This window comes from Gigantopelta aegis, chromosome 15 (genome assembly GCF_016097555.1).
Source record: "Gigantopelta aegis isolate Gae_Host chromosome 15, Gae_host_genome, whole genome shotgun sequence".
Classification (NCBI taxonomy): Eukaryota; Metazoa; Mollusca; class Gastropoda; order Neomphalida; family Peltospiridae; genus Gigantopelta; species Gigantopelta aegis.
The window spans coordinates 44,858,715-44,883,642 of record NC_054713.1 but is presented as its reverse complement, the minus strand read 5'-3'; the positions used below and the strand labels follow the sequence as shown (position 1 = coordinate 44,883,642).

The following is a 24,928-nucleotide window of genomic DNA, read 5'->3' as shown; positions in this document are numbered from 1 at the left end:
TCAAGGCCGGGGCAAAGCGAAAGGTTGTTTGGATCACTCGGTGTGGTGGTAAAATGTCGCAACCAAAAGAAGAAAAGGCGGCGAAAATCCCTAAGGGGATAAAGTTCCTGTTCGGGGGTGGAGCTGGGTGAGTGATGTTTGTATTTCAGTTGTTGCAGGATAAATCGCTCTACTTTCATTCACACAGCTGATGCAGCCCTTCGATCATGAACACTGAACAGCCAGCAACTTGAACAGCTGATTCTTGACCCGCTGTCACAAACAATGGGGTAGGAGTGAACCCAGGTCCGTGTGGGGCGGGTGGCAGGCCCGTAGGAAGTGGGGGTTGGGGGGAGCCTGTGCCCCAACTTGAGGGCGAAAATTTAGCTTGTGCATACACCACAAGAGACCCTGTCCCCACTATACAGACTGCCCCCTCAGTCCGAAGGGCCTAAGTAAGTGTGGTTCTTTCAGTTAATGTGCCCCGCCCACTACCCCCCCCCCCTCATTGCAGATATTGTTCCTAACCACCACAGGTTATGCAAATGCCATAGCAGTGTGTGTGTGTGTGTGTGTGCGTGTGTGCAAATTCCTTGTGATTGGACCAATCAATGCCAAAATAAAAAAAGAGTTTATGTGACTGGGTGTGAATACACCCCTGTTATAGCCCTCATGCATGTGCAATGCAAAAAGACTTACAAAGAGGCTGCTTTGTTGTCTAGCAGAGCCTAAGAGACCTTTGTGAATTAGGCCCCAGGTCATCTATGTACAAAAAATACACAGACCAATAGCATAGTCCATACCTGTATCGGCAACTTAGTTTTACAAATTCAGTTGATGGCAGACTTATGTATTAGCTTAAATAGATCATAGATACATGTTTTGAGTTGCATCCCTCAAAAACACATGGATTTGTCCCAGTAAAGGATGTGAGTAGTTTGCCCCTTCCTTCTTTTACATCATCAACATCTCTCTCTCTCTCTCTCTCTCTCTCTCTCTCTCTCTCTCTCTCTCTCTCTCTCTCTCTCTCTCTCTCTCTCTCTCTTTTCTATCCATCTCTCCCCCTCCATCCCTTCCTCCCTCTCTCCTGCTCTCTCTGTCTGTCTCTTTCTCTTTTCTCTCTCTCTTCTCTTGTTTTTCTCTCTTCTCTTTCTCTCTCTTGCTATCTTATCTCTTCTCTCTTTCTTCTCTCTCTCCTCCCTCCCTCTCTCTATGCCTGTCTCTCTCTGTCTCTCTCTCTCTCTCTCTCTCTCTCTCTCTCTCTCTCTCTTTTCTATCCATCTCTCCCCCTCCATCCCTTCCTCCCTCTCTCCCTCTTCCGCTCTCTCTGTCTGTCTCTTTCTCACTTCTCTCTCTCTTCTCTTGTTTTTCTCTCTTCTCTTTCTCTCTCGCTATCTTCTCTCTTTCTTCTCTCTTTCTTCTCTTTCTTCTCTCTCTCCTCCCTCCCTCTCTCTCTGTCTGTATCTCTCTATGCCTGTCTCTCTCTCTCTCTCTCTCTCTCTCTCTCTCTCTCTCTCTCTCTCTCTCTCTCTCTCTCTCTCTCTCGTCCCTCTCATTCTTCATAAATTCTGCCAGTGGTATTTTGAACTCGGCTTGAAGAACTGAGAGTGAGGATATCACTTCATAATTTAAAAAGATAACTGCCAAAATTACAGGAATGCAGTTGAAAAATTCAGAAAGTAGTTATTTTACATACATGTATGATTTTAAAATGCCATAGCCATTTTTTTCTTTCTTTTGTAACACTAATTTGCTTTACAGTTTAACGAGTAAATATTGCATGGCCTGATAACTGACCTCTGACCTGACCACACTTCTTGACAAACACAATTTAGGGTTTGTCTCTGTCGCTCGTGTCTGTGACTTTGTTTACATGCAGGGACTATAGGACAGCTTACTAAACATATTTGTACAGAGCTCTTCAACAGTGAGAAAAGAAACATTGGAGAATTACATGAACATTTCTGTGTCACATGTCTTTGATCTTATTTTCAGGCCTTCACAAATTGCATCAATGATTGTAAAAATGTGTCGAATGGGTCGAATGAGCGAAAGTAAAGTTTGTTTTATTTAATGACGCCACTAGAGCACATTGATTTTTTATTTTATCATCGGCTATTGGACGTCAAACATATGGTCATTCTGACACTGTTTTTTAGAGGAAACCCACTGTCGCCACATAGGCTACTCTTTTACGACAGGCAGCAAGGGATCTTTTATTTGCGCTTCCCACAGGCAGGATAGCACAAACCCTGGCCTATGTTGAACCAGTTATGGATCACTGGTCTGTGCAAGTGGTTTACACTTACCCATTGAGCCTTGTGGAGCACTCACTCAGGGTTTGGAGTCGGTGTCTGGATTAAAAATCCCATGCCTCGACTGGGATCCGAACCCAGTACCTACCAGCCTGTAGACCGATGGCCTAACCACGACGCCACCGAGGCCAGTACATCAGTGATTGTTTTTTTATAATGTTTTTACTATGGTTCGTTGTCGTACAGTGTCGAACATCAACACTTACCCTCAAACAAATACCACAGTGACTATATTATGTATATTCTCAGTTTGGTGAATAAATATCAGGCCTCAGTGAATTGAACATTTACATAAACCATTTATGGGTTACATCAAAACTAATTCAGGTAACCCATTTCACTTTTACTCATCATAACCATGTAAATGATGTCATAAATTCAATGTACGAACGAAAAAATGGTTACGCAAAACTATGTGTGAGTGACGCGCGAACGAAACTATCGCTCTTGCTATTTTCAGAAGCCTGAATATGTTGTTTTAAATGATATTACAGATGCATAAATTCATTGTGCTGTATTCTCGACACCTACCGGCCTTAAGACAGATAGCTTAACATGTATAACATTGAGGGATGTTCGCCACTCGCATGTAAATAGAAAATAACTAGTTAATGACATAGGATATCAATTGGCTTTATCCTGTGATGGTAAGAATGGGAATTTCTCATTTGGCCTGAACAGGATAACGCCGATATCCTATGTCATTGACTAGCTAATATCTTTATCCTGCGGACCATAAAAATTATAGAGAAAAGCTTTTATTTCTGTTATGTCAGCTACTGTACATTGTATGATGACTTAGAGGTAAAATGAACAATTTTGTAATGTAGCTATGTGTGTGACATCACATGCATGTAAGGTCAAATGTCTTCTTTTTTTTTTGTAGAATGGCAGCAACAATTTTTGTTCAACCCCTGGACTTGGTGAAAAACCGAATGCAGTTGAGTGGTAAGTTTAAAAAACATATTTGTACAACCCCAACTCTAACACTGCCTTATTCCGAGTTTCATAGTCACAAATTTTTTTAATTCTAAAATACTGGATCTAATCTAAAATGTGACTGTCTAAAACACTGGATCTAATCTAAAATGTGACTGTCTAAAACACTGGATCTAATCTAAAATGTGACTGTCTAAAACACTGGATCTAATCTAAAATGTGACTATAAACACTTTTTCTTTTACATGTGTATAAGACTTCTTGCTACTTATCAATAACAAAAATGAATTATTTCATTTCATTTTATTTTTGTGCTTATATATGATATCTAATTAATGTTCAAGTTTGCTGTCCTAGTCACATATCTCATCTGGGTAAAATATCCAAACATTACCCCCCTATTAGGGTTAGAGATAGATTTAGTGTTAGAGTGAGGCTCCCTTTTGATACATGCATGTACATGTATCAGTATAATGGGGGTAACAGGTGGAAGTCTTTCTCTGAAGTATGTGTCCAGGACAGTGGGTTAGTTGTTAGTGAGAGAGTAAGTCAGTGTATTAATCATACATCTCCCCACACAAGGCAAATTCGCCAATTGCAAATTTTGAAAACAATTGGCACATTTTATTTTGAATTTGGTGAACTAATTTTACTACATTTTATTAGAAAATAACCAGTTTTCTGCCATTTTTTGAAGTTTAATAGATAATTTATCGAAACTTTGTGTTCACCCAGAGATAGCCCTGTCACAGAACTGTGCAATCTCGCTCGGTGTTAAAAAAAAAAAAATCTTTGTAAAATGTTATATTTCTCAACTCTGTGAGATGTTTGATTCTTCCAGGTGAAGGCGGGAAATCGAAGGAACATAAAACCAGTCTGCATGCCATTCGGAGTATTATGAAGAACGAAGGTTTAAGAGGAATGTACACAGGGTTTGTATTATGTATATCATATTTTAGAAGATTTTACAGTGTCATCATTTCTGCTACTACATATAGATCTGGGTGAGCAGACCATTCCACCAAATTATCTTTTAAATTTCCGGGGGCAGGACGTAGTTCAGTGGTAAGGCGAGCACAGTCGGTCTAGATCCGATCTCCGTGGGCCCACTGGGCTATGTCTCATTCCAGCCAGTGCACCACAACTGGTATATCAAAGGCTGTGGTATGTGCTACCCTGTCTGTGGGATGGTGCATGTATAATAACCCTTGCTACTAATGGAAAAAATGTCACCTTTCATAAACTTGGGTGAGGGGTCATCCCAATCTCTTATCTCTCACTCAACCAAGTGTCAAAATATAACTGGGTTACACAGCAAAATTAAAAAAAAAAAGTTTTTCCTGATCACTTTCATAAACATTCAAGCATGCTTCATGGCTATAACCATTGTTTCATAACACGTGAAGAGTTTTTGTGGACTTGTCTATACCACTTGTCAGGGCCATACCTACATGTAGTAGGGGGAAAGGAAGGAGATACTTGACCTGATACAAAAAAATGCCCTTTTTATTTATTCATTTTTCACAGGCCCCCAGTTACATTTGATGGACTTGAATATGCTACTGGTCAGGGTCCTATGCGGCAGAGGGCAAAGGAGGGGAGTAGGTGCCCCACTGGAAAGAAAAACAAGGGCCATTTTTATTTATTCAATTTTTCACTGACTGGTTGTATTGAGCAAGTTTCATTCATCCATTAATTCATTTCAACTTATTTTCGTGCTCATATCCAATTAACATTCAAGCATGCTGTTCTGGACACACACCTCAGCTATCTGGGCAGTCTGTCCAGGACAGTGAGTTAATGTTTAGTGAGAGAGAAGAGGGAGTAGTGGTCTTACACCTACCCATTGAGTCATTAAAACTCACTCTGGGTGGGAGCCGGTATCGGGCTACGAACCCTGTATCTACCAGCCTTATGTCCGATGGTTTAACCACGACACCACCGAGGCCAGTGTTGGGTTCATCCCTGCTTGTTTTTCGTAACCTATTTTCTAGTTGTTTTTGTTTTGTTACAGATTGTCCGCTGGTCTCCTGCGACAAGCCACCTACACGACAACTCGACTCGGGATCTACACAACCTTGTTCGAGATGTTTTCAAAGTATGTATAGTAAATCAGTAATTTGAATATGTGTTAAATGCTTATGTTGATTTGAAAGGAAATGTTTTATTTAACGATGCACTCAGCACATGTTATTTACAGTTATATGGCATCAGTCTTATGGTTAAGGACCACACAAATGTTTAATTACTGTTATATGGTTACGGACCACACAGATAATTAGAGAGGAACCCGCTGTCACCATTTCATGGGCTACTCTTTTCGATTAGCAGCAAGGGATCTTTTATATGCACCATCCCAAAGACAGAATAGTACATACCACGGCCTTTGTTACACCAGTTGTGGAGCACTGGCTGGAACGAGAAATAGCCCAATGGGTCCACCGACGGGGATCGATCCTAGACTGACCGCGCATCAAACGAATGCTTTACCATGAGCTACGTCCCGCCCTTGTGTTGATTTGAGTGTTAAGCAGTTTGTATATGTAGTTTCCAACAACTACTACCCCAAATACATGTGAGTACATAAATGCAAACAGACATGCTCACATGAGTAAAAGTATTCCAAGGTGGTGCATAGCCCAGTGCTTGTTTGATGTATGGTCTGTCAAGGATTGATCCCTATCAGTAGGGCTATTGGACTATTTCTCATTCCAGTCGGGGAGGTTTGGGACGTAGCCCAGTGGTAAAGCGTTCGCTTGATGCACAGTCGATCTAGCATTGGTGGGCCGATTGGGCTATTTTTCATTCCAGTCGGGGAGGGGTGGGACGTAGCCCAGTGGTAAAGCGTTCGCTTGATGCACAGTCGATCTAGGATTGATTCACATTGGTGGGCCGATTGGGCTATTTCTCATTCCAGTCGGGGAGGGGTGGGACGTAGCCCAGTGGTAAAGCGTTCGCATGATGCACAGTCGATCTAGTATTGATTCACATTGGTGGGCCGATTGGGCTATTTTTCATTCCAGTCGGGGAGGGGTGGGACGTAGCCCAGTGGTAAAGCGTTCGCATGACACACAGTCGATCTAGGATTGATTCACATTGGTGGGCCAATTGGGCTATTTCTCATTCCAGCCAGTACTCCACAGCTGGTGTAACAAAGGCCATGGCATGTACTATCCTGTCTGTCCGATGGTGCATATAAAAGATCCCTTGCTGCTAATAGAAAAGTGTAGCCCATGGAGTGGCAACAGTGGGTTTCTCTCTAATTATCTGTGTGGTCCTTAACTATATGTCCAACGCCATATAACTGTAAATAAAAATTTGTTTCTTTTGTTTTAAACATTATTCCATTCATGGCTGGCTAGGTGCTTACCGGCTTGTTTAAGTGATTATCTTTGTACAGGTAGATCTGTCATCTGTCCAGGGGGCGGGTCATGGCTCAGTGGTACAGCATAATGCACGATCGATCTAGGATCAATTCACATTGGTGGGCCGATTGGGCTATTTTTCATTCCAGCCAGTGCTCCACAGCTGGTGTAACAAAGGCTGTGGTATGTACTATCCTGTCTGTGGGATGGTGCATATAAAAGATCCCTTTGTGCTAATTGAAAAGAGTAGCCCATGAAGTGGCGACAATGGGTTTCCTCTCTCAATATCTGTGTGGTCCATAGCCATATGTCCGACGCCATATAACCGTAAATAAAATTAGTTGAGTGTGTCGTTAAATAAATAAAAAAATCCTTCCTTCCTTCCTCTTTGAAATGGACCACTTCGTGGTGACAGCGGGTTTCTTCTCTCAATATCTGTAAACAAAGTGTTAATCCAGTTGGATGAACTGTTTAACTTTGCAATGAAAGCAGGAACTCGGGATAATGTCAACTGCAATTAGTGTGTCCATTTTTTTGTCAAATTAATTACTTTCAACTATGTTATTAAAAAAAAGTGTTGAATAACAGTGTATTTTATTTCAGGGATGAGACGCTGCCTAACTTTGTTAAATATTGATGTTTTAATTTTATTTATATTACACACCAGTGTAAGATATACACTCATGTCATAACAATTACTCAATATCTAACTCGCTTAATATTTGCACACGCAGACTGGCGGTGTAATTTATTTTAATATGTATGATGTCGATATTTGAATAATGTCACTATGCATCTCCCTGCAGTAAAATAAACTGGGTGCACGATGTGTCCGTTTTCCGAATGCTAGAAAATATTGAGTGAAAATTTGCTGTTAAAAATGTTTTGTTGAGAGATTAGTAATGTATCTAACCATGTTCATGAACAGTGTTGGTATTTGACTCACTTTTGCTCGTCAGATACCAAAACTGTTCACTCATTTCATAAAAATGGTGTGACAGGCAAGCTCGTTTAGTATTCTGTATGTATTTGACCGTGTTGTAATAAATGTGTCAAGTAATAGTTGTTGTTGAATAATGGTCTGTTTTATTTCTCAGGGACGACAAGCCACCTAACTTCATGATGAAGGCTGGTATCGGGATAACGGCCGGGGCGATTGGAGCGTTTGTGGGAACACCGGCCGAAATTTCTCTGATACGAATGACGGCGGATGGGAGGTGTGTAGATAAAAACATGTGCTCTAGTGATGTCGTTAAGCAAAACAAACTCCATTTTTTCTCATGGGGCTGAATAATTGATTACAATGACAGTAATGTTGAATATTATTAACCCTGAAACTGCGTGTAGAATATTGGCAGTGTATTATTAACCCTGAAACTGCGTGTAGAATATTGGCAGTGTATTATTAACCCTGAAACTGCGTGTAGAATATTGGCAGTGTATTATTAACCCTGAAACTGCGTGTAGAATATTGGCAGTGTATTATTAACCCTGAAACTGCGTGTAGAATATTGGCAGTGTATTATTAACCCTGAAACTGCGTGTAGAATATTGGCAGTGTATTATTAACCCTGAAACTGCGTGTAGAATATTGGCAGTGTATTATTAACCCTGTAACTGCGTGTAGAATATTGGCAGTGTATTATTAACCCTGAAACTGCGTGTAGAATATTGGCAGTGTATTATTAACCCTGAAACTGCGTGTAGAATATTGGCAGTGTACTTACACATTCTTTTTCTTTTGTCGGGGACGAGACATAGCCTACTGGTAAAGAGCTTGCTTGATGCACGGTTGGTTTGGGATCGATCCCTGTCAGTGGGCCCATTGGGCTATTTCTCGCTCCAGCCAGTGCACCATGACTGGTAAATCAAAGGGCATGGTATGTGCTATCCTGTCTGTGGGATGGTGCATATAAATGATCCCTTGCTACTAATGGAAAAATGTAGCAGGTTTCCTTTCTAAGACTTGCCAAATGTTTGACATCCAATAGCCGATGATTAATAAATCAGTGTGCTCTAGTAGTGTTGTTAAACAAAACAAAACAGACAAACTTCTTCTGTCCGTATTATTCAGTAATTGCACAATACATGACTTTGTCTATTAGTGTTGTATGAAGTGCTCCTATTGGCAATGGTTAGTGATTTACTACTTGTTAACTCGGTACATACATGTGTGTATTAGTCTTGTATGAAGTGCTCCTACTGACAATGGTTAGTGATAATTTACTTGTTAACTCGGTACATACATGTGTGTATTAGTGTGTACGAAGTGCTCCTACTGGCAGTGGTTAGTGATAATTTACTTGTTAACTCGGTACATACATGTGTGTATTAGTGTTGTATGAAGTGCTCCTACTGGCAGTGGTTAGTGATAATTTACTTGTTAACTCGGTACATACATGTGTGTATTAGTGTTGTATGAAGTGCTCCTACTGGCAGTGGTTAGTGATAATTTACTTGTTAACTAGGTACATACATGTGTGTATTAGTGTTGTATGAAGTGCTCCTACTGGCAGTGGTTAGTGATAATTTACTTGTTAACTCGGTACATACATGTGTGTATTAGTGTTGTATGAAGTGCTCCTACTGGCAGTGGTTAGTGATAATTTACTTGTTAACTAGGTACATACATGTGTGTATTAGTGTTGTATGAAGTGCTCCTACTGGCAGTGGTTAGTGATAATTTACTTGTTAACTCGGTACATACATGTGTGTATTAGTGTTGTATGAAGTGCTCCTACTGGCAGTGGTTAGTGATAATTTATTTGTTAACTCGGTACATACATGTGTGTATTAGTGTTGTATGAAGTGCTCCTACTGGCAGTGGTTAGTGATAATTTACTTGTTAACTCGGTACATACATGTGTGTATTAGTGTTGTATGAAGTGCTCCTACTGGCAGTGGTTAGTGATCATTTACTTGTTAACTCGGTACATACATGTGAGTATTAGTGTTGTATGAAGTGCTCCTATTGGCAGTGGTTAGTGATCATTTACTTGTTAACTCGGTACATACATGTGTGTATTAGTGTTGTATGAAGTGCTCCTACTGGCAGTGGTTAGTGATCATTTACTACTTGTTAACTCGGTACATACATGTGTGTATTAGTGTTGTATGAAGTGCTCCTACTGGCAGTGGTTAGTGATAATTTACTTGTTAACTCGGTACATACATGTGTGTATTAGTGTTGTATGAAGTGCTCCTACTGGCAGTGGTTAGTGATCATTTACTTGTTAACTCGGTACATACATGTGAGTATTAGTGTGTATGAAGTGCTCCTACTGGCAGTGGTTAGTGATAATTTACTTGTTAACTCGGTACATACATGTGTGTATTAGTGTTGTACGAAGTGCTCCTACTGACAATGGTTAGTGATAATTTACTTGTTAACTCGGTACATACATGTGTGTATTAGTGTTGTATGAAGTGCTCCTACTGACAGTGGTTAGTGATAATTTACTTGTTAACTCGGTACATACATGTGTGTATTAGTGTTGTATTAAGTGCTCCTACTGGCAGTGGTTAGTGATAATTTACTTGTTAACTCGGTACATACATGTGTGTATTAGTGTTGTATTAAGTGCTCCTACTGGCAGTGGTTAGTGATAATTTACTTGTTAACTCGGTACATACATGTGTGTATTAGTGTTGTATGAAGTGCTCCTACTGGCAGTGGTTAGTGATCATTTACTACTTGTTAACTCGGTACATACATGTGTGTATTAGTGTTGTATTAAGTGCTCCTACTGGCAGTGGTTAGTGATAATTTACTTGTTAACTCGGTACATACATGTGTGTATTAGTGTTGTATGAAGTGCTCCTACTGGCAGTGGTTAGTGATAGTTTATTTGTTAACTCGGTACATACATGTGTGTATTAGTGTTGTATGAAGTGCTCCTACTGGCAGTGGTTAGTGATAATTTACTTGTTAACTAGGTACATACATGTGTGTATTAGTGTTGTATGAAGTGCTCCTACTGGCAGTGGTTAGTGATAATTTACTTGTTAACTCGGTACATACATGTGTGTATTAGTGTTGTATGAAGTGCTCCTACTGGCAGTGGTTAGTGATAATTTACTTGTTAACTCGGTACATACATGTGTGTATTAGTGTTGTATGAAGTGCTCCTACTGGCAGTGGTTAGTGATAATTTACTTGTTAACTCGGTACATACATGTGTGTATTAGTGTTGTATGAAGTGCTCCTACTGACAGTGGTTAGTGATCATTTACTTGTTAACTCGGTACATACATGTGTGTATTAGTGTTGTATGAAGTGCTCCTACTGGCAGTGGTTAGTGATCATTTACTTGTTAACTCGGTACAAACATGTGTGTATTAGTGTTGTATGAAGTGCTCCTACTGGCAGTGGTTAGTGATAATTTACTTGTTAACTCGGTACATACATGTGTGTATTAGTGTTGTATTAAGTGCTCCTACTGACAGTGGTTAGTGATCATTTACTTGTTAACTCGGTACATACATGTGTGTATTAGTGTTGTATGAAGTGCTCCTACTGGCAGTGGTTAGTGATAATTTACTTGTTAACTGGTACATACATGTGTGTATTAGTGTTGTATGAAGTGCTCCTACTGGCAATGGTTAGTGATAATTTACTTGTTAACTCGGTACATACATGTGTGTATTATAGTGTGTATGAAGTGCTCCTACTGGCAGTGGTTAGTGATAATTTACTTGTTAACTCGGTACATACATGTGTGTATTAGTGTTGTATGAAGTGCTCCTACTGGCAGTGGTTAGTGATAATCTACTTGTTAACTCGGTACATAGGGGAGGAACGGGTTAGTTGAGCCAATTTTTACTCTTAACAAGTCCTGTGCTTGAATTAAGATATGCTAGGTGATGGTTTATAGTGTAATGTTTGCAGTATACAGTTGTGCACACATTCTAGTCAAGTTATCACATGTTAGTCGTGTACCTGCATAATAGTGGATTATCAAACATTTTATGAAAAACAGCTCAAATAACCCACCTTCTGGGGTAAGATGTGCCAGGTCAAGGGGCAAGTTGATCAATATACTGTACTGTACTTGAAGATTGTTTTATTCGAATGCAAACAAATTCAAATATGATAAACATCGTAATTTGAAACTCCAAACATATTAAGCATATAGGAATGTCTGATAAACATATTGTGAATAAGACTGAAAACGTTATTTTGAATAGCCTATGTCTCTCTACAATAGCCTACTACGAGAGATTTCTCGAGAACATATCTCACAAATAATAATATACTTTCATGACTATATAACACACTATCAATCACATTAAATCATAGAATAAAGTCAATAAGAATGCATTAACATTTGAGAACTAACTTCAAATCCTGTCTCAAACACAAATTACTTGAAAGTTCTATCTTGACACGTTATTCAGTATCTCTACAAGTCCAACTTAGTAAGATCACACATTAAGATTGTTTTATTCAAATGCAAACAAATTCAAACATAATGAACATAGTAATTTTAAAATCTAAACATATTAAGCATATAGGAATGTGTGATAAACATATATTGCGAGTAAGACTGAAAATGTTCTTTTTGAATATGGAAAAAACATACTGGAAAAAAAGATAATAGGGGTAAGTTGATCATATTTAGAAAGCACAATGGGGTAAGTTGTTGCATGGATCAACATACCCCAATCAGACTGGCACAACTTGCCCATACTGGCCATTTTAATATTTTAATCCATGCTGTTAAAATGATGGTACAAACGTAACCCAAACTGTTCATGGAAATACACAGTAAAACAATGTTTTAATCACAAATCGGGGAACATGCAAAATATTTATGATTTTTTTGATATAAATTAATATATCTTGAGTGATGCATGTTACTTTCTCCTGTGTTAAAATATCTTTTTTAACGCAAAATTTACACAAGTGTGCCTGTTGCTTGACCATTACATCATGGAGGCACAGGGTCATGACCTCTCCAAATATGGTGCCAAATGTCACATGTCTCTAGTCAGAAACCAATGGGAAGGGGTGGATCAATTAACCCCTCCCTCCCTACATGTGCGTATTAGTGTTGTATGACAGTGGTTAGTGATAATTTACTACTTGTTAATTCGGTACATACATGTGCGTATTAGTGTTGTATGAAGTGCTCCTACTGACAGTGGTTAGTGATAATTTACTACTTGTTAACTCGGTACAAACATATACAGTAGAATCTCATTGGCTCGAACACTGTCAGTGCATCAAAGTCTGTTCGACGCATTGGGTAGTTCGAACCATGCATTCGGCTGTTGTCGGGTGTTTCTGTAACACAAAAAACAATCAGAACACCTTGCATATTTCCGTAAAACTGGCTTGGGCGACATGGTCCGATTGACTCATGAGTAACGAAGTCGCCGTCAAATGTCGGATGAGACACATGTTTGTAACTATTATTTATCACCGTTAAATAAACAAATAACAAACACACTGGTTGTCTGTATTTATAATATTTATTAATTTAAAAAATCGTTCTTTATGTTGTAGAATATTTTGCGACATATTGACAACGTTGAGAAAAAATGAAAATGCACGAAGCACAGGTGGAGGCCCATTACCTGTTATTGTTGCAATCACTACATTACATTGATCTCTCCTGTATTTCAAGTTAATAACAAAATATGCTGACGCTCATGCAAGAGTAGCGATTAAAATGATTAAAGTAAACCAGCGAGGCCTGCCTAGGCTAACGATTATTGTAGTACAATTGTCAGTACTAAAAAGATAATTACCGATAGGTGCTAAATAAACAACACAATAAGCTGGCATATGATATAGGATTAATTCGTGAAAGGCTCAATGAAAAATTTGTACATAAATATTTTTTAATTATTTCTTCGGATAGACTTAGTCGTTCCGAGCTAAATATGTTTGATTTTACAATTCAGACCAATAAACTGGTTCGAGAGTAAGCTACTGTTCGACCTCAGGGGTATTCGACTAATCAGCACCAAAATAAAAGGGTGTAACATAGAGAAAAAATCGGGACATTGTTCTTGGTTTGAGAATACCGGTAGGTTCGACCATTGGCCGTTCAAGCCAATGAGATTCTACTGTATGTATTAGTGTTGTATGAAGTGCTCCTACTGGCAGTGGTTAGTGATCATTTACTTGTTAACTCGGTACATACATGTGTGTATTAGTGTGTATGAAGTGCTCCTACTGGCAGTGGTTAGTGATCATTTACTTTTTAACTCGGTACATACATGTGTGTATTAGTGTTGTATGAAGTGCTCCTATTGGCAGTGGTTAGTGATAATTTACTTGTTAACTCGGTACATACATGTGTGTATTAATGTTGTATGAAGTGCTCCTACTGGCAGTGGTTAGTGATAATTTACTTGTTAACTCGGTACATACATGTGTGTATTAGTGTGTACGAAGTGCTTCTATTGGCAGTGGTTAGTGATCATTTACTTGTTAACTCAGTACAATTCTCAGCCCAGATTTTCAAAGCTATCTTAGTGCTACGACATCGTAAAAATGTCATTCTCTGTGGATGTGCCTTTGTGACGTCATAGCTTACGATGTTTTTATAATATCATAGCGCTAAGACAGCTTCGAAAAACTGTAGCCAGGGCTCTTATACATAGTTCACTCTAAATGGATGATGATTTAATTGTTGTATTAGGAAGTGTGTTTTTTAATTCTCCAGACACATGTACAGAGAATCACTGGTTCGAATCCCATCAGAGGATGTTGATTTATGTGTTACACCTATTCTTTTTTTTCTTCTCTATTTTAGACTCCCGGTTAATGAAAGAAGAGGTTATAAAAATGTGTTCAATGCTTTGTCCCGGATAGTTCAGGAAGAAGGAGTTCTAACATTGTGGAGGGTAACGACATTCAGTTTAATATATTACATTTCTTTATAATTCAAGCATGCTGCCCTTGACATTAAAAAAACCTAAAAAGTCCACAAGGCAACATTATCAATAATTTCATTTTTATAAAGCCTAGATCACATTAGACAACTGGACAGTGCGTTGCGTCATGCGCTAAGATCACATTAGACAACTGGATAATGTGTTGCGTCATGAGCCAAGATCACATTAGACAACTGGATAGTGCATTGCATCATGAGCCTAGATCACATTAGACAACTGGACAATGTGTCACGTCATGAGCCAAGATCACATTAGACAACTGGACAATGTGTCGCGTCGTGAGCCAAGATCACATTAGACAACTGGACAATGTGTCGCGTCATGAGCAAAATCACATTAGACAACTGGACATGAGCCAAGATCTGTTCACACTAAACGATGTCCGTCGTCGATAAGTGAATATATTCGGTCTTGTCGAGCCAACTAAAAATCTGTTGCAGCGGACTATTTTTGCAATACACGCGACATGACATGACTCATTTCAACAGGTGAGTTGCGTTGTGTCATATAATGTGATCTAGGCTGAAGTATACCAAGTGTGAGTCAAACTTTGTAATCTTGATATTAAAATTACCTAATGAACAAACTTGAGAAATCGGTGGTTGAAGATAAACAATAGTCAGTGCATGTTAATAATTATGCCACTGGACTATTTCCTGACATTCAGATTTACTGCATTTTTTAGATGAAAGAGCTCCAGCCAGTGCACCATGACTGGTATATCAAAGGTTGTGGTATGTGCTGTCCTGTCTGTGGGATGGTGCATATAAACGATCTCTTGCTACTAATGGAATAAATGTAGCAGGTTTCCTCTGTAAGAGTATATGTCAAAATTACTCAATGTTTTGACATCCGTTAGCTGATGATTGATAAATCAGTGTACTCAAGTGATGTCATCATACATAACAAACTTTTAACTTTTTCGAGATGAAAGAGGTCAGATAACAAAGTTTGACTGTGTATCGTTCATGTATTGCATGAAAACACAGGAAGCAAGCTTAGGTAAAAAATCAGCTACATATATGTTAAGTAGCTAAAATGTCATACTTTTAATAACGGACAAAATGTCCCCCGTTCATTTTCACAGCCGATTTGATTTGGTCCTAGATCAGACACCATGTCCACGGTAAATGAAGAGATCAGGTTTACATTTGTTTGGCGCAAGTCATGAAGTTGTTAAGTTACGTCTCATCTTTCACGTCGGACCTTTCCAAAACAAAGCAAAATGGCTGCCAGTTAAAAGACAGGTAACAAAGTTTTTAAGTTGGATAACTGAAACAGATTAAGATGACGTGCTTGCAGTGTAGTAAGTAAAGTCCGGGAACATTGTATTTTCAAAATCTTGATTAGCAATATTTCTATTGAAGTGAAAATTGATTAGCAACTACTGTTTAGTATTTTAAAATTGTGTAGCGATATCAGGATCTTGCATAGTGAATCGCAACACAATACTGAACAAAATGTTCTCTGAAAGTATTAAGAACTGAAGAAAAAAAGATGTATCTGCAATAACTTAGGTAAAGCTTGCTAAGGGGTGTAATTTATCATTGTGTTACGTTTTACAAGGTACGTACAGTGAAATCTGGTTTTCAGACGCCTCGCATCTTAACCTTTAGACTACTGGATTAATTTTTGACAAAAACCATGTTATATAAATACATCAAATAAAGTTCATATTTTTCTAATTTTTATGATATTTTAGATCAGTTAATGTTGAATAAAATTAGGCAGAAAAATGGAAAAAGTCGCATTTACTTACTGGCATTTGTGGCCAGCTGTCCAGGATTTATGTCCATTATTGCTATACTCTGAACTAAACTGTTTCGTGTTGGTCTATTATTATTTACGGTGAGTGCCATGTGCAAAACATGAATTGGGGAATGCACTGTATACAGTGTACAGTATACAGAGATATCTCACCTGCAGTAGTCGGAAGGTTCTAAGGTACAGATGTATGAGTGGCGAAAATAAATGCCATTTTAAAAACAAACAAAATGTTTTTGTTTTTTTAAATAGCCTCCTTTTTGATTGTCAACAGCTTAGCCTGACCTCTGGCATTTTCCCCCTATTGACTTAGACTGTTCCGAATATTCCATCAGCCAATGAAATGGCTCCAATCTTCCAATGAGCTATCTTCTCCCTGTTCTGGTCACGTGACTACATCTTCCTTCTTTCTCAAAAAGAGAAACGACCAAAGTTTTTTTACATTTTGATTGTGTCAATAAATATTAATTGATTGTTGTTTAATTTCAGGGTTGTATTCCTACAGTGGGCCGAGCGATGGTCGTCAATGCTGCACAGCTGGCATCTTACTCACAAGCCAAACAGTTGCTTTGTGACACAGGTAATCCCTCTACACACGCCCCCCCCCCCCCCCCCCCAAAAAAAAAAACCCAACAAAAAACAAACACCAAAAAAAAAAAAAAAACAATGAAAAACACTTGAATGTATCTGGAATTACACAAAGCATTCTCAGAACAGTGTGTTAGAAATGATTTAAAAATATGATGCTAACATTTTATTCCTTTCTTATGGTACAAAGTAGATAGCCAAATAAAGGAAGTTATATATATTTCATTATGTTTTGGTTAATTAGGTTCAGTAAATTGAAAAAAGTACATGTCATACCTACAGGTTCTAAAAGAGATCAAAAATCAATTCCTATTGCCAATAATGTTAATGTTTATAAAACTAATATAAGCAGCGTATCACCCAGGAAGTAAAGCAGTAAAAGTGTGGCACCTCACATCTAATCCACCTGCAAGAAAATGGGGCGGGGAGGGGGGGGGGTGGGTGGGGGGGGGTACATACCATTTTGGCTGAAAATTGCATTTCCATTTTTGGGGGCACCCCACATTAGTTTCAACCTCTGGTATATACAGCATAACAACTGTATAACAAACAAAAGTGTATTTATTTATTGTCAATGGATAACAGTATTTGCATAAATAATCAAGGTCACATATTACTACCAATCACACCTACAGCTGTTTTTTACTCCATAAATATTTGACGGTGCACGTCAAACTTTGACACAGAACTCTCTTCTTTGGTACTATGCAACCTATAGGGTTTGACAAATCCACCAGCCCTCGGTTCCATGCTAATGAATTTTTCATCAGGGCTAGTGGAAATTATCCACTGTAGCACAGTATAGCCAAAGCTTCTGTGAGGGCTTGTGATTTTCTCAAACACCAATCATTATTATCCAAATGGTGTTCAAAAATTTCACGATTATATATTTACATAATAATTTCGTTCCAATTTTGTGTTTGTGTAATTAATTTTTACATAATACAACATATTTATTAATAATATAGTTCGAATGTTGTTTATATTTATTTTAAAATGAGCTATCTATAAGCAATATTTTATTGATTTATTTAGTCAAAGTGGAACGAAATTTATGAATTTTTTTTTTTTTTTAACTCTAGACAAGCTTCGTAAATTTGATTCATAATATTCAGTTATAGTCGTTTTCATGATGGTTCGTCTCTAATGATGTGTACCTGTATGTTTATTAAGTTATGTTTTTCCTTTACTACATTTATAATGTTTGGGTGGGTTTTTTCTTTTTCTCATCAGCCATTTAAACTGGTCTTTGTCTGTATTTCTGTGTATGTTTGTTAGACGTTCTATGACAGTATTATTAGTTCCCTACTGGGGCCTATGTCACAAAACACCGTGAGTTTATGTCTGCGACTGACTAGCAGTTATACCAGCCATACATTTACATGTGTTTGACATCTATTTCGCGAAGAAATTTACATCATTACAGAAGATGGAACATTTTAAGGACAAAAGAAAATGAAATACATGTACTTTTTAACTATATTTGTTGTACTGTAATAGTGATAAAACTCTGGTTTAGTTGTAGAGTTATATTTACATGCAAAATTAGGCTTACGATATTTTGTGAAATTGGGCCCTGGTCCAGCTAGAAGAGACTTTAGTGATTGTCTCCATCCTTCTGTCTGTCTGTCTGTCTGTCTGTCTGTCTGTCCATCCGTCTACCCACATGTGGTTTTCCAGACCTTTTTCCTGCACTGCCTAAAGATACTGAGCTGAAATTAAGTGTATAGCTTTATCCATTACTTTTACATATCAAGTTTAACTTTCATGACGATTTACAGATTTTCACAGAGTTATTGCACTTGAACTTAGATGATATGAACATTTGTTTTCCAGATCTTTTTCCTGCAATGCCTCATGATATTGAGCTATAGGTTTATCAGTTACTTTTACAGATCTTGTACGACTTTAATAGTTGACATTGAACTTAGTAGATATGAAAATGTGTTTGAGCCCTGTAGGGGACATGTATTGCTGTATCAGCACTCTCAGAAGGCTTGTTCTTTTTCAGGCTATTTTCACGATGGTTTGGTTCTACATTTCTGTGCCAGTATGATCAGTGGTTTGATAACAACAGCTGCTTCCATGCCGGTCGATATAGCTAAAACTAGGTACATTTATACTGTATACAGTAACAGGACTATGTTTACATGTGTGTTATTACTGATATTGCCTCTGTACAGTAACAGGACTACAATGTATGCTTACATGTGTGTTATTACTGATATTGCCTCTGTACAGTAACAGGACTACAATGTATGCTTACATGTGTGTTACTGATATTGCCTCTGTACAGTAACAGGACTACAATGTATGCTTACATGTGTGTTACTGATATTGCCTCTGTACAGTAACAGGACTACAATGTATGCTTACATGTGTGTTATTACTGATATTGCCTCTGTACAGTAACAGGACTACAATGTATGCTTACATGTGTGTTACTGATATTGCCTCTGTACAGTAACAGGACTACAATGTATGCTTACATGTGTGTTATTACTGATATTGCCTCTGTACAGTAACAGGACTACAATGTATGCTTACATGTGTGTTATTACTGATATTGCCTCTGTACAGTAACAGGACTACAATGTATGCTTACATGTGTGTTATTACTGATATTGCCTCTGTACAGTAACAGGACTACAATGTATGCTTACATGTGTGTTATTACTGATATTGCCTCTGTACAGTAACAGGACTATGCTTACATGTGTGTTACTGATATTGCCTCTGTACAGTAACAGGACTATGCTTACATGTGTGTTACTGATATTGCCTCTGTACAGTAACAGGACTACAATGTATGCTTACATGTGTGTTACTGATATTGTAGTTTATTTATTTGTTATATCGAATGTTGTCCAGTCAGTGAGAACAAAAAAGAGAGTTTGTTTTGTTTAATGACACCACTAGAAAACACTGCTTTGTTAATCATCGGCTACTGCATGACAACCATTCAGAAATTTTTACATATAGTTTTAGAGAGGAAACTTGCTGTTGGACTGAGCCTTTTCATGGCATCAAAGTTATAGTGGAGGGCAATGCACCATATGTCCACACAATTATTAAATTGACATGTTGAGAGAGAGAGAGAGAGAGAGAGAGACAGAGAGAAAGTGTGAGAGACAGAGAGAGAGAGAGAGAGAGTGTGAGAAACAGAGAGAGAGAGAGAGAGTGAGAGACAGAAAGTGTGAGAGACAGAGAGAGAGAGAGAGAGAGAGAGTATGAGAAACAGAGAGTGAGAGACAGAGAGAGAGAGTGTGTGAGAGACAGAGAGAGAGAGAGTGTGTGAGAGAGAGAGTGTGTGAGAGACAGAGAGCGGTAGAGAGAGGGAGGACATATTGAGAAAGAGACAGAATGTGCTTATACATGAAACTGACTTTAGTCTAAACCTAACACTAACCCAGTATTTCAACTGCAATGAAAAGTACATTGTAGTCAGAATAGTGTTTGCCTATAATATAACAGTAGCCCACTTCTTTCCGTGATAGTGGTACTATTTGTAACTGGCATGTTTTTGTTTTACAGGATACAGAACATGAGGATCATTGATGGAAAACCAGAATATTCTGGAGCCTTTGTAAGTAAATAGCTTGTACATGTAGTTAGTCGTAAGTGTAATTACAAGCTGTGTTCACACTTACACAAGTTAAACTGGTTTGTCTATAATGGCTTAGCTGAAATACTTATGGTTGGAAATGATGAGCGTTCACACGTGTAATAACTTAAATATGAAATCTGTCTAAAACCAGCACCCAATAGCTGATATGTATTTTTGTGTTGGGGTGTCGTTAAACATTCATTCATTCAGTCTAAACTGGATTGCTCCGGAAACCTAAAATGTATCCGATTTAGACAGGATGCAATGTTGAAGGGTTGCGTTTTCGAATTTAGGAATTTTGGGACCATGAATCCTGTCCGGTTTTGACAGTATTCCAGTTTGTTCTGGTTTCACTCTTTTGATACAACAATTATCTCCCTTTATTGTGTTTCAGGACGTGCTGTCGAAGACGATACGGAAGGAAGGTTTCTTCAGTCTGTGGAAAGGCTTCACGCCATACTACGCGAGACTAGGACCGCACACCGTCCTCACATTCATCTTCCTAGAACAGCTGAACAACTTCTACAATGTTTACGTTCTACACAATGAAAACGCAGCCAGTGGATTGTAGAAAAAGAAAGAAAACACTAAACTATTGTGCTCTTTACAGTATTTCTGTAAATGTTGTGTTAGTATATGTCGGGTAACAATTATTAGTACGGCTGTTAAGAATTGAGAATTTTCATAAAACATGTGATCAGTTATGCCAAAATAACTAAGGCAACCCATTTCATTTTGTTTAACAAGGGGCATTAGTAAGGCTGGTAAGAATTGAAAATTTGCATAAAACATTAGTTAGGCCAGTATTTTTTAATTTTTAGGTTTACGAACAAGAACTTTTGTGCATAAAGGTAGGAGGAAGGAAACAAAACAAAAAAAACCTGTTTGGGGTGTATCAGTAGGGGTGATTTTTTTCTAATATGACTACTTTGATAGATGTGGATTCTTTGTAAGAAAATAAGATTGACAAGGCACCTCTAAGCGCCCACATTTCAAGCTCCTGAACATTTCCTCTGGTAGTCTCGGAGGGCACAGTGCTGTACATTATGTACAATCTGCATCTGTGCATTTCAATAGACTAGAATGGTAACTTAGTTTTTTCTTTGTTGGGGGCCGAGGGGGGAGGTGGGGTCTTTTATGCCTCTCCTGCACCCACTATTCTTGAAAGGTATACATTAGAAATGTAGATTTTTGTAAAGAATATTTTTGATTCACATTTATTTTGTTTGTTGTTGGTATTAACACACACACACACACACACACACGGTATATGGTTTGTATGCTCATGAAATGTTGATAACTGAACATGGAGTGCAATTTGATATCATCTTAAATAAGTATTTTGCGATAGGTTGGGGTACATTTTGATATCATATTAAATAAGTATTTTGTGACAGATTTTGAGTATAGTTTGATATGTTAAATAAGTATTTTGTTACAGGTATGAGGATATTTTGATATCATCTTAAATAAGTATTTTGTGACAGATTTTGGGTATAGTTTGATATATTAAATAAGTATTTTGTGACAGGTATGAGGATATTTTGATATCATCTTAAATAAAGTATTTTGTGAAAGTTGGGGGACATTTTGATATCATCTTAAATAAGTATTTCTGACAGGTTTGGGGACATTTTGGTATCATCTTTAGTGAGAAAATAAAGATATTGCAGTATTTAACCTAATGATAAAGGTACTACTTTTGAATATCTCTGTACAGTTTGTGTTGCTACACGTAATTCTAATCTTTTTACAAATATATTTTAGATTTGCTGGCAAATGGTGTCATTTGAATTAAATATGTGACAAACTGAAATATTTCATGGGGTGGGCCAGGAGATGGTGTCATTTGAATTAAATATGTGACAAACTGAAATATTTCATGGGGTGGGTCAGGAGTGGGTGGGTGGGGGGGGGGGGGGGGGGGGCAGTAAAAACAACTGAATCAGGACACGGCCTGCCAACTTAGTTTGCTTGCCAGGGTCAAAAAACTGCGACCAAATTATGATTGTAATTAAAACACCAGTTTGATCATATATCTCAAATATTAACATGATGGATTCTGGGATACCGCAGTATTTCAATTTGACACTGACCTAGTTACACCCAGTATCTTAAGATCATAACCAATTATTTAATTGTATTAAAAAGTGTGCAAATAGTGTAAAATTATACCAAAAGAATGGTATGTACTTAACACGGTTGTTGAATCATCAAAACATAGAAACCGGGTGGGGGGGGGGGGGGGATGGGGGGGGATGGGGCAATAAAAACTGGGTGTGGGAGGATGGGGCCATAAAAACCGGATGTGGGGGGATGGGGCCATAGAAACTGGGGATGGGGGTCATAGAAACTGGGTGTGGGGGGATGGGGGCTGTGCACCCCACTCTAGGACAATGTGTTTTTGTCAAACACTTATATAAATAAGATTAAAATGTGGCTTGTGCCCCATCCTTCCACCTCCTAGAGATTGTGCCGTTCACACCAGATTGCATTCCTATGGGCCTGATCATTTGATAAAAAACATTACAGGATAAAATTATTAATTAATGCACAAAAGGTTGATGGGGGGAAAAAATAGACTCAGGATAAAATTGCAGAAACGGTTGTGCTGATAGTTTTGTTAAGGAATTGTACATAGTCTTTGCGAAACAATTTTACTTTTCTTTTCTTTTTTCTTTTTATTAAGTAGCAAGGGGGTCTTATATTATGTGCTTTTACCCTCCAGAAAGGTAAACACATGTCATGACCTCTGACATTATGTTAGTGCAGCATACATGCATGGTTCCGTTTGTATTATATGATGAGATGGAATTGTGTGATATAGATTATTAGTGATATTTTATGAGCATGTGTGCTATATGAAATGTATCAACCTAGTCATGATACAATAACACTGTAAGATGGTACTGAGCAACAAAAGAAATGCAAGGTGCAAAATACTGTGAAATAGACAGAATGACCCTAAAAATTAAAAATATTCTTGTATTTTATGATTTTGTGACACCTATAAGAGTAGTGTTTCTGCTTTATTATTCACAAGTTAAAGTATCTTGGTTCATATCAAAGTAATATGTCTCAAGAGATTGTCCCAAGAGATTGTTAAGTGGGACATAACACTTTGACGTCATATGATGAGCGCATTGACTGAGGCATTAAAACCTTTCCTGAAGTAAAGTAAACCCACTCCAAGATCAGTGATATAAATTAAAATTGATTATGTGTAGTAAATATGATATTAAACTTGCTACCATTTCGTATCATATTTATGTCCCTCGTGAAATAATTTTTATTAATTAATTTAAAATTATTTCACTCTGAACATACATATGACACGAAACAGAACCTTGTTTAATATCCTATAAATGTGTTTCTCTTGTTGACCCGTATACATACAGCACCTTTACATGTCACTTTCCTAAACAGTTATGAATATTTAATCATTTACGAAAAACACGTGCTTAACCATGCTAACATCATGTATTATTTTGTCTTCTTTTTATAAGAGTTAAAACACATCTAGAAGAAACACACAATGATCAACATTTGTCATGCTACCCTCCACACATGTAGAATATTTTAGGAGAATGGCAAATCGATCGCCTTGTAAGTAAATGTTTTAATAGATTTTATTCAAAACTGATTGTTCGCTTAACACCATTTCAAGGAAGCTATCTTGAGCTTGCCTTGATTTTGCTCATGACGAAGACTGTTAACACATACATGTATTGGCCACAGATAGTAAATCAGACAACAGATTGTTTTAAAATGTTTGATTAAAAACAGTTAGTAAATAGGACAACAGTTTGTTTTAAAATGTATGATTAGCAACAGTTAGTAAATCAGACAACAGTTTGTTTTAAAATGTTTGATTAAAAATAGTTAGTAAATCAGACAACAGTTTGTTTTAAACTGTTTGATCAAAAAACAGTTAGTAAATCAAGCAACAGTTGGTGATCAGTTGAAAATTGGGTAGCATCTACTATTTAATGTTTTGCAAGTGTGCAACAATCTCTGAAATTTGCCTAGCGAATATGTCGACTAATTTCTGTGCAGGTAACATGAGAACTGTGTTCACATTGTTCATTTATCACTTACACATGAGAACTGTGTTCACATTGTTCATTTATCACTTATAGAATTGGGTTTTTTTTTAAAGGAACAGACCCTAGTTTCAACCCATGAAAATTAACACTAAGTTTAGTTAATCTACAAACCTGTAACACATTTGGATAAAGTTACAGTTGAGTGAAACATGAATCGGTGACTATCTAATGGTGAAATACCCTCTAAAAATAGACTAAAACTCAACTCCATAATGTCAGACCTGTCAACCTTTAGTCAAGAGAAAGCAGGAGGTGATGAATGCATTTTGTGATATTAAAAATACCAGGATGACCAAAAACACTTTGAATGTACGGAAATTGATAATCTAAACCATAAAATCTAAGTAAAGTATGATT

General features: G+C 37.7%; 1 protein-coding gene across 1 annotated transcript; it reads left to right on the top strand.

Annotated features, from left to right (window-relative positions):
• Window positions 1-22,693, top strand: LOC121390733 (mitochondrial 2-oxoglutarate/malate carrier protein-like). The gene is made up of 10 exons (XM_041522635.1): window positions 1-127; window positions 3,181-3,242; window positions 4,075-4,165; window positions 5,248-5,331; window positions 7,696-7,815; window positions 14,365-14,455; window positions 16,760-16,850; window positions 18,870-18,969; window positions 20,393-20,444; window positions 20,860-22,693. Exons 1-10 carry the CDS (start codon window positions 54-56, stop codon window positions 21,034-21,036), a joined length of 942 nt encoding a protein of 313 aa, XP_041378569.1. The 5' UTR covers window positions 1-53; the 3' UTR covers window positions 21,037-22,693.
• Window positions 22,694-24,928: the final 2,235 nt, after the last annotated feature.